We start from the raw sequence: 13,905 nt of genomic DNA, 5'->3' as shown, positions 1-13,905 counted from the left end.
GTTTGGTTTCTTCTCAATCCCATCTTCTTGTTGATTTCAACTTCTTTCATTCACCCATCCATTGGGATTTACTGAGAACCTACGTCACACTGGGAACACAGTGATGGGAAAGCCTGCATTCTTCAGGGTGCAGAGAAGAGACTGATAAAAGACAAATGAACACAATAAAAGGTGACTGACAGAGAAAGATGCAGGTGATGGCAGGACGTGGCCAATCACAGTTGAGAGAGGCGTCTGGGAAGGAGCAGCTGAACCGACGAGGCTGAAGGAGCCGGCCTCTTGAAACATCCAGCGAAAACATTCCAGGCAACAACCCTGAGCTGGGAACAGGCTTGGTCTGTGCCGTGACCACGAAGAAGGCCAGTGTATCAGGAATATAGGCACGTATGAACAAGGACGGACAGGTAAACAGCTGATGAAGGGCCTTGAAGTCAAGTATAAGGGATGCAGGCTAAAGAATAAGGGACATCACTAGAGTAGTTTTCAAAGCATGGTCCCCAGACCAACAGGATCAGCATCGCCTGGGAACTTGCCAGAAACAGAAAGTCTCAGGCCCCTATCTAGACCTCCCAAACCAGAAAACCTTGGGGTAGGCACCAGCAATCCCACTGAAGTCTGAGAACCACTGCATTGGGGCTTATAAGCAGAGATGTAACATGAAACTAAATTTCTGGGTAAATGAACTACAGCATTAGTTCTTTCCCCAATAGATAACAGCAGTGCATATTAACCTGTATAGTGTATATTAACTGTTAAAATGTCAATGGTTAACCCAGTGACAATCAAAACTTCACAGACTTTTAAACCTGTAACTTACTTGTACATCAACTATACTTCAAAAAACAAAAGAATCAGATTCATATACAGTGAGATTCTATTTTTGCATATTTTTAAGTTCAAGGAATTTCCAATCAATTATAAGAAATATAAAGACCTAAAACATAGAAGTTATCTGCTCCACAGTCACAGCCTCAAATCACCAAATGAGAAATCTAAAACGATTATTATTATAGCAGAAGGAATAATCCAAAGCCATAAAATTGCCTCCAGCCCTGTCCCTCCCACAGACACGCACCACCAGTCAGAAGGAAGCTTTGTCTCTGCTCCTCAGACGACTGTTCACACCATAGCTGTCTGGATCCCGGTCTAATCTGTCTTACTGGTCTACAAACTCCTTTGGTACAGAAGTTCTGGTCCTCAAATGCTTCCTCCCAGTTTTTCTCCTCCCCCGAAAAACACAATCTCCATATATGACACACAGCAAATCTGAATATGTGATTGTTCAACTGAACCGATACTGTGGCTCAGAGACTCAAAGTTCCCCGGATGACGGGAATGTGAACAGGAAACAGATGTGAACAGTGTGTTCACGTCATCAGGCATAAGAAGTGTTTATACGTGAACTCGAGGCGTAACTTCAAAGTGAGTTTTCTCAGAGCCAGACCATGTCTCAAGGGAAGAAAACAAAGCATTCTGCTTACTTTAGGATAACCTAAGAAATCTTTTCTCTCCTTTTCAACTATGCCAGAAGCCTGATTTAGGCAAGATTTCAAATTCCAAAACATCTACCAAAGTAGCTCACTTGAAACTACTCTGCTTTCAATCTCTGCCATAAATAAACAACAATAAAAGAACTAAATAAATATACTCAACTAGTTAATTCTCCATCTCTACCCCTCAACCCTTCTGTATAAGCTTCACGTTGCCTTACGCAAACCTAGACAGCATATTAAAAAGCAGAGACATTACTTTGCTGACAAAGGTCCGTATAGTCAAAGCTTTCTTCTAAGCTGAGCACTGCTGTCTTAGGAGCATGTCTTATTTTACACAAAGGCACCGTTATAGACTTCATTCTATCTTCTGCTTTTATTCACTAAGCATTGTATTTTTTAACAATTTTTATTGGAGTATAGTTGATTTCCCATGCTGTGTGAGTTTCACATGTACTTCAAAGTGAATCTGTTATACATATTACATATATCCACTCTTTTTCAGATTCTTTTTCCATATAGGTCATTATAGACCTATGGAAAAAGTTTCCTAGAGTTCCCTGTAAGCACCTTATTTTAAGATCCATGCAGGATGGCCTGAGTACAACCAGTCCACTGCTTCTAGTTCTTTCCTTTCTACCTGGTGGTCTGCTGGGGAAGTGGTCCTCTATGTTCAAAGATTTCACCTCTGTGAAATTTCTCCCAACAGTGGACATATATTTAAAGGGGCAAGCACTACCCTCCCCAAGGAAAATTAAAACTAAGAACATTCACTCGCCCGAACATTTATGAAATGCCACTGTGTGTCAAACACCGTGCTCAGTGTTAGAAACACAAAGATTAGAGGATGGGTCACACCCTCAGGCCGAGCACACAGCAGAGCACAAGGGCCCCGCAAACACGTGACAACCGGAGCACTTCCTGGTGGAGGCTCAGATGACGGCCAGTGAGAACAGGAAAAAAAACCACCCCTCTCAAGGAATACTGCTGAACCGCAAAGGGGAGGCTGAGTCAGACAAGCAGGAACAGGGCTGTCCAGGCAGAAAAACGACACACTTGAGGCACAGCGGTGCAAGGAAGGCTGGCGTGCTGTCGTCACCGCAGCCCCGGAACTGCTGAAACAGGAAGGTGGGAGGACAAACAGAAGGGACAGGTCACCTCTCAACCCGAGTCACAGCTGTGCCACAGAAACTCGGAACACACACGACTCATTTTACACTGACAATTATGGCCCAGTCAGACGGCGCAGAGCAGGCGATGGATGTCAATATACAAGAAGGTGCAACTCAATCTGAGCGAGAGGAAATCGGCTCATCAGGGCCCACAGACAGTCCTAACGCAGGGTCCCTTGGGAGCATGAAGGAGGCAGTGAGCAGATCTTCTTCCCCACTGCCCTGCAATCCTGAAGGAAGGCCGGCTGAGCAGGGCGAAGGGGACTGCCCTTCTGCCAGGCATGAAGCAACGCACTGCTTACTTTCCCTCCTCGGAGGGTGCTGGGTGTGAAGTGCTGACTTGCTCCATGTTTTGAGTCTTTCGATCACTTCCCTTCCCCACTGAGAGGCCAAATATTCTACAGGTGTATCTGGACACAAAAAAGGCTGCAATCCACTGGGCCAGATGATAAAGAAACTTTGGATCTAGCTAAGGAGTTTATGTTGGTATGCTATAGGTAATACAAGTCAGTCTTGAAGAATTCTGGACAGGGGAAGCAACAGATGCAATCTCAGATCACCATGGAAGTAGTGTGGAGATGGACTGACGGGGTGAAGGACAGTAAAGATAAGAAGATAAATAAGGAGAGGATCACCCCTTCCAGGCAGGAGAGGGCTGACACAGAAGAAGAGCACCATGGGCTAGAGAGGAGGAGTCCGGGACACAGTGATGAAACCATCATGGGAGAAAATGGAAGAACGGATGGAATGCAGGATAACATCCAGGTCTCTTAGCGACCGAAAGCAGCGATCAAAACCTACCAGAGAAAGGATCCTATTTAACTTTAAAATTAGTATCCAAAATACTACCGCTTTCCAGATCAACAAATTACAAGAAAAATAATAATAACCTGTGCTGTGCTTAGTCGCTCAGTCACGTCTGACTCTGACTCCATGGACTGTAGCCCACCAGGCTCCTCTGTCCATGGGGATTCTCCAGACAAGAATACTGGAGTGGGTTGCCATGCCCTCTTCCAGGGGATCTTCCCAACCCAGGTCTCCCTATTGCAGGCAGATTCTTAACCATCAGAGCCACCAGGGAAACCCAGTAATAACCTACACATCACAAATTATCAATAGTTAGCAGTTAGCAACTAGATATTGCTGTGGTACAGAAAAACATTGACAAGAAGAGACCCTTTCTAGAATTTAAGTCAGCTCTGATTTCAATTTCCTAGGTCATTGGCTGTTTTGTATCTCTGTCAATAAAATGAAGATTACCACTGGTTTAAAAATTAAAAAAGATGAAAGCACTTGTAGGTGAAAGCACTTGAAGCTTCCAAAGTAGATGATCACGGGGTGGAAGGCACAGTTGTCGTAAAATACTTGTAGGGTTAAGGCATCTGCAAGGAACTGATGTGCACGGCACAGTGACAGAAGGCTTTCTCTAAAGCTCTGCAGAGCTCTCTAAGGATGTAACAAGTCTGGCTTCTCTTGAGTCCCACCGGAGGAGCTTGTGGACATGCAGTAACCCTGCCCAACCCTGTCCTGATCTTATGCCTAACACTGGGGTAAGATCAACTACTCTCTCATCCCTGGGGCTTCTGAATGCCTAAAGCAAGTCACACACTGCATGGAGTGAGTTCACAGCTAGTTCACACTAACTGCTGGGCCCTCGCAGCATATGATAAAGCTTTTATCCATCTTTGGTGGTTTTCCGTTGTCTTCCTACCATGAGGGCTGTCAGGCTCCCCCCACCTTTCCCAGTTCTCTGGCTGTGGCAGCTCCACAATCTGTTCTCACACAGCAATGGAGGCATCTTTTCTAATCTCTCATTTATGTCACTTTTACTGCTTAGAACTTGTCCAGGGGCTGTTACATCCCTTCCCGTGCCAACTGAACTCTTCACCCTGGCCCAGGAAACCCTACACGCTGCACTTCTCCACCTCCACTCGGGTCACTCGCTCCCAACCACTAAGCTCCAGCCTCAGAGTCCCCATTGCTCCCTCCAGGCCTTTGCACCAGCCCCTGGGAATTCTGCCTACTTGATATGTTGCTGTTGTTGTTCAGTCACTAAGTCATGTCTGATTCTGCAACCCCATGGACTGCAGCACACCAGGCCTATCACCTTCTCTCGGGGTTTGCTCAAACTCATGTCCATTGAGTCGATGATACCATCTATCCACATCTCATCCTCTGTCATCCCCTTCTCCTCCTGCTCTCAATCTTTCCCAGCATCAATGTCTTTTCAAATGCATCAGTTCTTCACATCAGGTGGCCAGAGTACTGGAGCTTCAAATTCAGCATCAGTCCTTCAAATGACTACTCAGGGCTGATTTCCTTTAGGATGGACTGGTTGGATCTCCTTGCAGTCCAAGGGACTCTCAAGAGTCTTCTCCAACAGTTCAAAAGCATCAATTCTTTGGCACTCAGCCTTCATTAAGGTCCAACTCTCACATCTGTACATGACCACTGGAAAAACCATAGCTTTGACTATATGGACCTTTGTCAGCAAAGTAGTGTCTCTGCTTTTTAATATGCTGTCTAGGTTTATCATAGTTTGCTGCTCCTCCCACAAATCTGCAGAGGTCTCAGCCATGATGTCACTTCCCTGACCACCAATCTGCAGCAGCCATCCTAGTTACATGATGCTGTTTAAATCCCATGTAAATCTCCTTTTGTTTCTACTTTCCATATCCTCCCCACTGCAAGCCTCCCACTAAGCTTCAAGAAAGGTATGCTCCTTGAAAACTGTCATCTTCTTTCCTGTATCCATGGCACTTAGAACAGTGCCTGGAATATAGTGGATGTTCATTACACACTTACTGAACAGATGTTGTCCCCAAAAGGCCATCCAAAAACAATCAGCAGGTTAATGAGAAAGAATGAAGATCACTGATTTAATATGATTTCATTCCATACCAGTCTCCAGTTTATTTCCAATAAATCCATCTGATTAAATGGAATCACTTTTCCTCACTATACATATCCCCCTGGGGCAGCAAGGGGAGATGCTGTCACTTCACCCTCATCCAGAGATTCTGCCAGCAGTGGGCATTTCTGCAAGTCACAGATTCACCTCTCAAGTCCCCAGAAATGACTGCATAACAAGGATGGCAACCTCACAGCAGACTCTCTAGTTCCCTGCCCTCCATGGCTCTCAACCACCTATGCCACTCTGACCCTTACTCTCCTACCTCACAACTTTCACACCCTGTTTAAACATACCATCAAAAGCAAGATTATCCACATCAAAAGCAAGATTATCCAATACCCCTCAGACAAAAGGCAATTGTTTTAAAGAAAGAAGAAGAAAAAAAAAGGAATCAGAATCATTACACCCCTTCTCTTTCCCAGCTGATGAGAAAGAGTCGAGATCTCTATGGAAGCATTAAAGGTAGAAAAAAATAATAGTCACTGAGCCATTTCCTTCGCACAGGGTGAGGTCAGCGCCACATCAGCCGAAACTTGATAAGAGAACCACTTACCAATCTTCTCACCCAGTCTGGATTTACATGTGGGAAGATATCTCTGTTTTCCTCTTTCTAAGTAAAAAATGATTATAGTTATGCTCTGCAAAGCAGTATTTGAAGTTGTCATTAGCCAAAAGAATACATGACTGTTGTCTTGATAAGTATACAGAAACATTCTAGAGCATTTCTTCACAGGTGCACCTGATTTGCGTCTCATTTCTGCCAAGTGACCCAGGGTAAATTACTAAAACCCTCTGGGCTTCAAATTCTTTATCTGTTATATGAGAAGGGGGAAGCCTTGCTTCACAGGGTCAAAACAGGATTATCTGAGATGAGCAGCCCAACAGAGGGGCAGGTGTTGGGCACACAAGGGGTTCCAGCAGAAGCTCCTTCTCCACCCTGGGTGGGAAACGAAAGCACGGGGCTTTCAACTACACTGGTTGACAGAGAAATTATTCATTCCACCATGGAAGATTAGTACACTGTCTGGACCATTTCTTATTATTACCACTAGCAGTTTAAAGTCATATTTTACAATAGTTTGCTCCTTATGGTTTTCTATTACTTTTCTAAACTTGCGTCTTAAGGATTTCTGGTTGAAATGTCTGAAATTTAAATAAAAAGTACTAAGTCATAAATATGTTTCTAGAACAACCATTGAAGTATGCATTTCAAAAGGGAAAATTCAGTATTTACTGGTCCCGTGAAGATTTTCAATGAAAATCTGGTTCCATTAAGCCAATGAACCATTTGTTTTTGGATAAATTTTAAGCAGAAAAAAGCTAAAAATGGCCACAGTCGCAGAGTCTGTGAAGCTACTTTTCCTACACAGGCTCTAACTATGTTGAGAATTTGCATTTCTTTGATAAGAGAGTTTTCCTCTGATAAGACAGTATGCAGAATGTTTTAAGAATCACTGCGTCCTTAATGCTCAGTGCTCCTGAAGGCTCTCCTAATGAGACTAAGACTTCTCAGCTCTCCCCAACAAGATGAAAACTTTTACCGTCACACCTACCACTCCAGCATAAGTATACCTCTCACAAGGTCTGTCATCTGTGTTTGCTTTTCTCAATGACATCTGATTAAAAGAAAATGTTCTGTTCAGTACCTGCTTTCAGTACCGTGAAAAAAGAAAAAGAAATATTTAAATAATGTTTGACTTGAAAAAGTGGCATGAGCTGAAAAGAACACTCTGGATTCCTGAATTCTTCTATCCCATTCTTCATGTTCTTTGCAGTACTTGTAAGGAGAAAGGGTTGGTGAGAGGTTTACAGTGGTATTGTTGTTTAATCGCTCAGTTGTGTCTAACTCTGCGACCCTAAGGACTGCAGCATGCCAGGCTTCCCTGTCCTTCACTATCTCCCAGAGTTTGCTCAAACTCAGGTCCATTCAGTCAATGATGCCATCCAACCATCTCACCCTCTGCTGTCCCCTTCTCCTGCCCTCAATCTTTCCCAGCATCAGGGTCTTTTCCAATGAGTCGGCTCTTCACATCAGGTGACCAAAGTATTGGAGATTCACCATCAGTCCTTCCAATGAATATTCAGGTTGATTCAGAGGTTTATGGTACATGATGGAAATCATACCAAGATGTATTGGTACACTGTTACCCTATATGAACTAGAAAGAGACTGGACCTCACATGAGCTGCAAGAATGGCTCAGTGTTAAGTTCACTTTAGAAAGACTTTTTAAGAAGTCTCACACACTATGGTAGATTACCAAGAGATAAAGGTCTACAGTGTTCCTTAAAAGCTCCAGAAAAGAGAGGTTTTGTTTTCTTGTTTTTACCATCTGCTGCTGGGGGGCAGGGAACATGAAGAGGGAGAGAAAACAGTTCTTCCTAGAAGCAGTGTGTGAATAAATGACCCTCTGTGTCCCTCTCAGATAAATTCTAAGTTAATTTTTAAGATATAAGCAGGTGTATGACTGTGCTACAGTTCTTTATAAAGTCTAAATCCGGTTTCTCTGAAACAGGTAAAAATACAGAAATTGTTAAATACTTTTCAGCTTTTAATTAGTGTAGCAGAAGTCACAAGAAACAAATTTCACTACAGCAAAGAAAATGTGAGATACTTTGCACATTTTCTTTTAAATAGATGATCTGTTCAACAACCTTTGAGGATTATAATTCTACAGAGAACCTACCTTAAACTTTACTCTGCAATAAAACCTAAGCTAACGGACTACGTTACTTCTCAACAACAGGAATTCTTTCAGAACATGGTATAATCATAATAATACAATGTTCTGATGCTATAACTTGAAAGGTTTGTCATTTTAAAACACAATTTCAGTTTGGGAAAGTATGTGCAAATAAAACCAATATATAATACAAATAATACTTTAAAACATGAAAATGCAAGTATTTCAGCAGAAGTTAAGCTCTCATGCTAGGGAACTGACTAAGCTGCCTTTAGAAATACATAAATCCGACTGACCAAGAATCAGACTTCTAAAGGAGCTACTGCAATATCCCATTTTTTTGGTCCCAGACTTCCAAAATTATAAGTTCCAATAATCAGATGATATTTCACAGCGTAATGAAATAGCTAGGTGTTAATTATGATACCTCTGTAGCATCGAAAGATAAAATGCCATAAACCTAAAAATAAATCATGATTAGTTCAACTGAGCTCTTTAAGCTATCATTTTCTCAAAAATTTTATCCATATTAGGGCTATGTGATGAAATTCATTTAAACAGAACACTAAATTAAATAATCGGAAAACCCATTCTCCAAGTCATTAGGGATAAACGACCCATTACAATTTCATTTAAAGTATCAATGTTAATGTGAAGCTGCAAATATGGGATTCAAATGTAAAATGCTCCTTTGTGCCCCTTCATCAAACTGACTGCCCTGTCAATACAGTCAGTGGCCACCAGGCATATGTGGCTATTTAGATGTAATTAAAATTAAATTTTTTAAAAAAATTCAATTCCTTGGTCTCATTAGTCCCATTTTAAGTGCAGTAGCTGCAGGTGGCTGGTGGCTACCACACTGGATAGCACAGATACAGTTCATTTTCTATCACAGCTGAATATAAATGCCACATAAATGACATCGACCACTGAGACAGGCAAATTCAAGTCCTCTAGCCTTCTACATGGCACTGTGGAACACTGTGTGTGGTTTTGTGAGCAGGTTTTTTTCATTTACCTTTCAGCAGCAGGTACAAACAGAAATTTTTATAAAACTGTAACTAAAAAGCACAGTGAATGCTTTTAGAGTTAGCTAAGCTCTTTCATAAAAATATTCTTGTTTGAATACAATGCTTCACAAAATGAAAAGTTTAAACAGCTGAGAAATGTTGTTTTTAATGATGATTTCCCTTTAGTTGATAAATACATGAGAATGGCTCATTAAACAGCCATACTGTCAAACTACAAATGACTGTTTCTTTAATGAAGAAGAAGATACGGTGTCAGGTAAGAAGGAGTGATCAGTTTCTCCTCACCAAGTTGTGGAAATATCACATAACCAGACATACCAACTATGGCAGGTATCTGAAAATGAGTGTAATTATTACACCCTTTTCTGCAGTACCCTATCATTATCTCTACTGTGATTCTCGGCACTTGCCTACTTATTTTTAGTTAGCCTACTAAAATGCATCATCCCCTTCTTGTTTGGGATCCAATTATCACTTCATGTCCCACATGAAAGAAATTCACTTGATTCTCTACCATTTGGTGAGAAAACACATGAACACAATTTATTTGCACAACTTTAATATAATGCAGTCTAAATAGTAAGTTGTTATCTCCAGTATTCCTGTAAAAGCAATTTTTAAAATGTATTCTTAATGTCACAAATGGTTAAAACTGTCATTTTTATGTCATGTACATTTCACCCCAACAAGAAAGCATATCAGGGTAATTGTCCACATTCTGAGACTATCCATTTTTCCCTATTAAGCAAAGTGTTTTTTCTGATAAATTGGTTAAGAGTTTTTCAAAGTAATAAATTCAAAACCTCACTTGATGATGGAATAAAAATACATATTAAAAGCTAAGAGAAGAGATATAGTTAAGAAAAGTCTTATTTTCAAATATCCCAAATATTACAGGATAAAGATATATCATAAGGTTAATAAATGAAATTTTGTTTCATATTTTTTATGCGTTGCAAGTATAAGAATCTCCAGTTTAACCTAACCAATACTGCAAATTCAGGAGAAGTTCTTACCTAGCAACTATCCCAAGAGAGGCAAGGAGGCACTAACTGTTTCATAAACAATAACTCTAATCTTCACAACCATCCTAAAGCTAGGTACTACTACTAAAATCCCCCTTTTACAGATGGTGAAACAAATCACTAAAAAAGAAAAAAGGCTATGGTCACAAAGGTAGGAGCTGAGCAAATGCCAGCCACCACATCATAATGAGTCCTGTTAGATTCTACTGACAGAGTTTCCTTGGTGGTCCAACGGTTAAGAATCTGCCTGCCATTCAGGGGCCAAGGGTTCGATCCCTGGTCCAGGAAGATCCCACATGCCAAGGAGCAGCAAAATCCATGTGCCACAACTACTGAGGCAGCACTGTAGGGCCTGTGCTCCACAACAAGAGAAGCCACTGCAATGAGAAGCCTATGCACCACAACGAAGAGTGGTCCTCGCTCCCAGCAATTAGACAAAGTCCACGGGCAGCAAGGAAGACCCGGCACAGTCTAAAGCAGATAAATCTTTTTTAAAAGACACTACTGACCTTAGGAAAGGCAATAGCCTAAAGAGCTATATAACTTTCTATACATTGTGATGGTCTGGTATGTAGTTGGGAGAAGGAAAACTTTCATAAGTATTAAGAAAGGCCGAAGAATACCTTAACATACAACTTATCTTTAAGAAAGAAATCATATCGCAACAACTAACACTTGTCTTGCTCCTATTTTAAGGAAAAATTCACAAACTGCAAAAGTTATTTTTAGGCAAAGAAATGTAAATCCAAGGAATAAAACATTTTAATGACAAAATCCCTCACCCTTCTCCATATTTTAAATATTGGTCATTCATGTCACAAACCTAACTTCATAACCAGGTATCAAACTAAAAAAGGACACATAATGCTATTAACACTTTCAAATTCTCTGAATCCTGGCAGGACAAAATATCCCAAACCATCTAAACTCAATTATCAAAAACAATAAATCAAATGTATCAGGTATGTGAAGGTTTAAGAATTCCTCCCACAACACAACCTAGGGAGTCAGAAGGTAGTATATTCTGCATCTGTGACTGCATATACACAAAATTTGTCGTCACTCATTCCACAGACTCTATAAAAGTAAAAGAAAAGTTGTTTCTTTGTTTCCACAAATGAAGCCATAAGAAAACATCGCTCGACTGCAAGATAATCCTGCTTCAGTGGCAGAAGTGTAAAGTACATACAATTTGCTAGAGGAAACACTACTGAAATCTGCATAAGCCACTGCAACCCTCCAGCTTCTGCGACCGTTGAAGAAAATGGGCATTTCAAATGTCTCAAACCTGCTGTTCACCTGAGTGGCCTGGTGTACACGTCGAAAGCCTACGGAGTCTATAAAGAACTCACTAACCCTCTCCGAGGACTCGCCAAACAAACTGTGGAAACGGTGGGAGCCAGGCAAATGCGTCTTTACTGCGATCAAAAACTTTGAGGCTGCATTTATTCAAATCAGTTTCCAAATAAAAAGAGTGAGTTGGCCATCACCGATATCAAGATCGAAATTCAACTAAAAACAAAGGTACGCTTTTCTGTATGTGTATTTCACGCCAACTTGAAGTTGTTTTTTGGTTTTGTTTTGTTTTGTTTTTTAAGACAAAGCAAATAAGATTCCCGGTTCCCTTGTTCTTGACCTTCAGGAACTGCAAAAAAAAGTCAGGACCCAGCCAGAGTGAAAAAGAAAAGTTTAGATTGCCGCAGCGACTCGGGAGCAGTTGCTGGAATCCCTCCCCGCGGTGAGGGTCTCCCCGCTCCCGCACGCGGGAGCTTGGGGTGGGGAGTCTGGAGGATGGAGCCGCTCGCGGGAGGTGAGCTATGCATGGACCACCCGCGACGCGGACTCAGCCCCCCGCCGCCTCCATCCCCCGGTTCTGCTTAGGACCCGCATGAAGGCGCGCACCAGACCCCTGCCCGCGACCCCGCACACTTCCGGTCCCGGCCCCTACCGCCCGTCCGCTTACCGGCATCATTTTGGACCCGAACCGCATCGAAGCTGGTGGCGAGATGACGGCCCGAAGCCAAGCGGAGGCGCCCCGGGGTGGGGGGGTCGCACGGCACGGGGGAGGGGAGCGCAGAGGGAGGCCGCCCGGAGGCGGCGGACCTGTTGCAAAGAGGCGGCGGGTGGCGGGGCGGCGTGCGGATCCCCAGAGCTCTCAGTGCGGGCTGGGGCGCCACCGAGCCCCGAGCCCACCTCCGGCCGGGCCCCCCCGTACGTGGCTTTGTCTGCTCGGCGCTCGCCACGGCCCGGGCTCCCTCCTCGGCTCCGAAACCAACTAATCCCCGGGCCTGGCCCCCGCCGAGCCCGCGCCGGCTCCGCCCCCCGCGCGGGGCCCCGCCCGCGGCGCGCGAGGCGGGGTGGGGGAGGGGAGGCCGCGGGGACGGAGCCGCGCGCACCTGCGCGGGCCCGCGGCGGGAGGGAGGCCAGGGAGCGGGCGCGCGCCCAGGGCGGCGGGGCCGCGCCGCCTTTATTTGCCTTCGGGATGACAAGTTGCCGGGGGCGCGCGCGGCGGAGCCACCGGAGCGCGCGCGCGCCCGCAGGCGGAGCCGGGGACTGTGAGGCCGCCTCTGGAAGACAAAATAAGGAAAGCGCCGGACGAGCCCCAGGTCTGCGGCCGTCACGTCCCCGCAGTTTCGAACTGAGTTGGGGTGGGGGAAAAGCGAGGGCAGTAGGGGCTGAATCCTGGGCGGAAACTCGGCACCTGGACGGTTCCTGCCCGCGGCAGCGCCGCCGGGCTCGGCCGGAGCCAGGCGACCGTACCTCCTGGGAGGACCCAGCCGCGGGGCTGGAGCGGCCGATGTCCCTGGAGGCTCCGGCGACGGCCCGGTCCCAGCAAGATGGAGATCGGCGGGGCTGTATCAGCCGGCAGCGCATTCCGAGAGTTCCTGGTGGAGGAGTCCTCGGGCTGTCGCCTTCCCTCTCTTCCTCATCGCCCAAACTCTGGTTTAGAACTCCTGTGTGACTTTCTGTAACTGAAAACAAACAACAAAACCCTGAACATTTAAAAAATAACTAAAATGATCAGTTTTGTTTCTTTTACCACGATAAAAATAAGTAAATAAAACCAAAAAAAATTTGAAGTGCATAAAGCAGCTTTCCGAGGAGCTTCTCTTTCTGCTGCCCTAGAAAGTCCTGGATTTCCTCTCTGAAGGGTGCTTGTTACACCCTCAGGACAGTCTGGGGAATGGCCACACAGTCTGCTCCCTTTGCAAGGAGCTAGGTGAAGGCCTAGGAGAATAGCAGTGGCTCATTTTGAAAGAGGAGCAGAGCTGGTTTAGGCACCTTCTTCCACCTTCCAAGGACACAGATTCCTGGAACCCTAACTACAGGAAACTGTAGTTCTGTTTAAATTGTCCTTGTGAGTGAGATTAAGTGGAATAAAGCACCTGGATTCACCTAACCTCAAGCATGGACAGATAGATCTTTCTTAGTCCAAAATTGTTGGTCAGTCGCTCAGTCGTGTCCAATTCTGTGGGACGCCATGGGTTACAGCACCCCAGGCTCCCCTGTTCTTCAGCATCTCCCAGAGTTTGCTCAAACTCTTATCCATTGAGTCGATGATGCCATCCAACCATCTCATCCTCTGTTGCC

At 44.3% G+C, this 13,905-nt stretch overlaps 1 protein-coding gene across 1 annotated transcript in view; it reads right to left on the bottom strand.

The window, feature by feature from the left end:
- The window catches only part of TP53BP2 (tumor protein p53 binding protein 2), a 67,172-nt gene extending 54,580 nt beyond the window's left edge, over nt 1–12,592 (bottom strand). Inside the window, exon 1 of the mRNA XM_020879501.2 lies at nt 12,278–12,592. Coding sequence (XP_020735160.2) covers nt 12,278–12,304 — 27 coding nt within the window. The 5' untranslated portion in view covers nt 12,305–12,592. The remainder of the gene's footprint in view (nt 1–12,277) is intronic.
- Nucleotides 12,593–13,905: the final 1,313 nt, after the last annotated feature.

This window comes from Odocoileus virginianus, chromosome 11, assembly GCF_023699985.2.
Source record: "Odocoileus virginianus isolate 20LAN1187 ecotype Illinois chromosome 11, Ovbor_1.2, whole genome shotgun sequence".
In the NCBI taxonomy this organism is placed as follows: Eukaryota; Metazoa; Chordata; class Mammalia; order Artiodactyla; family Cervidae; genus Odocoileus; species Odocoileus virginianus.
Note: the sequence above shows the minus strand (reverse complement) of the source record. Positions and strands in the feature narration are given on the sequence as shown.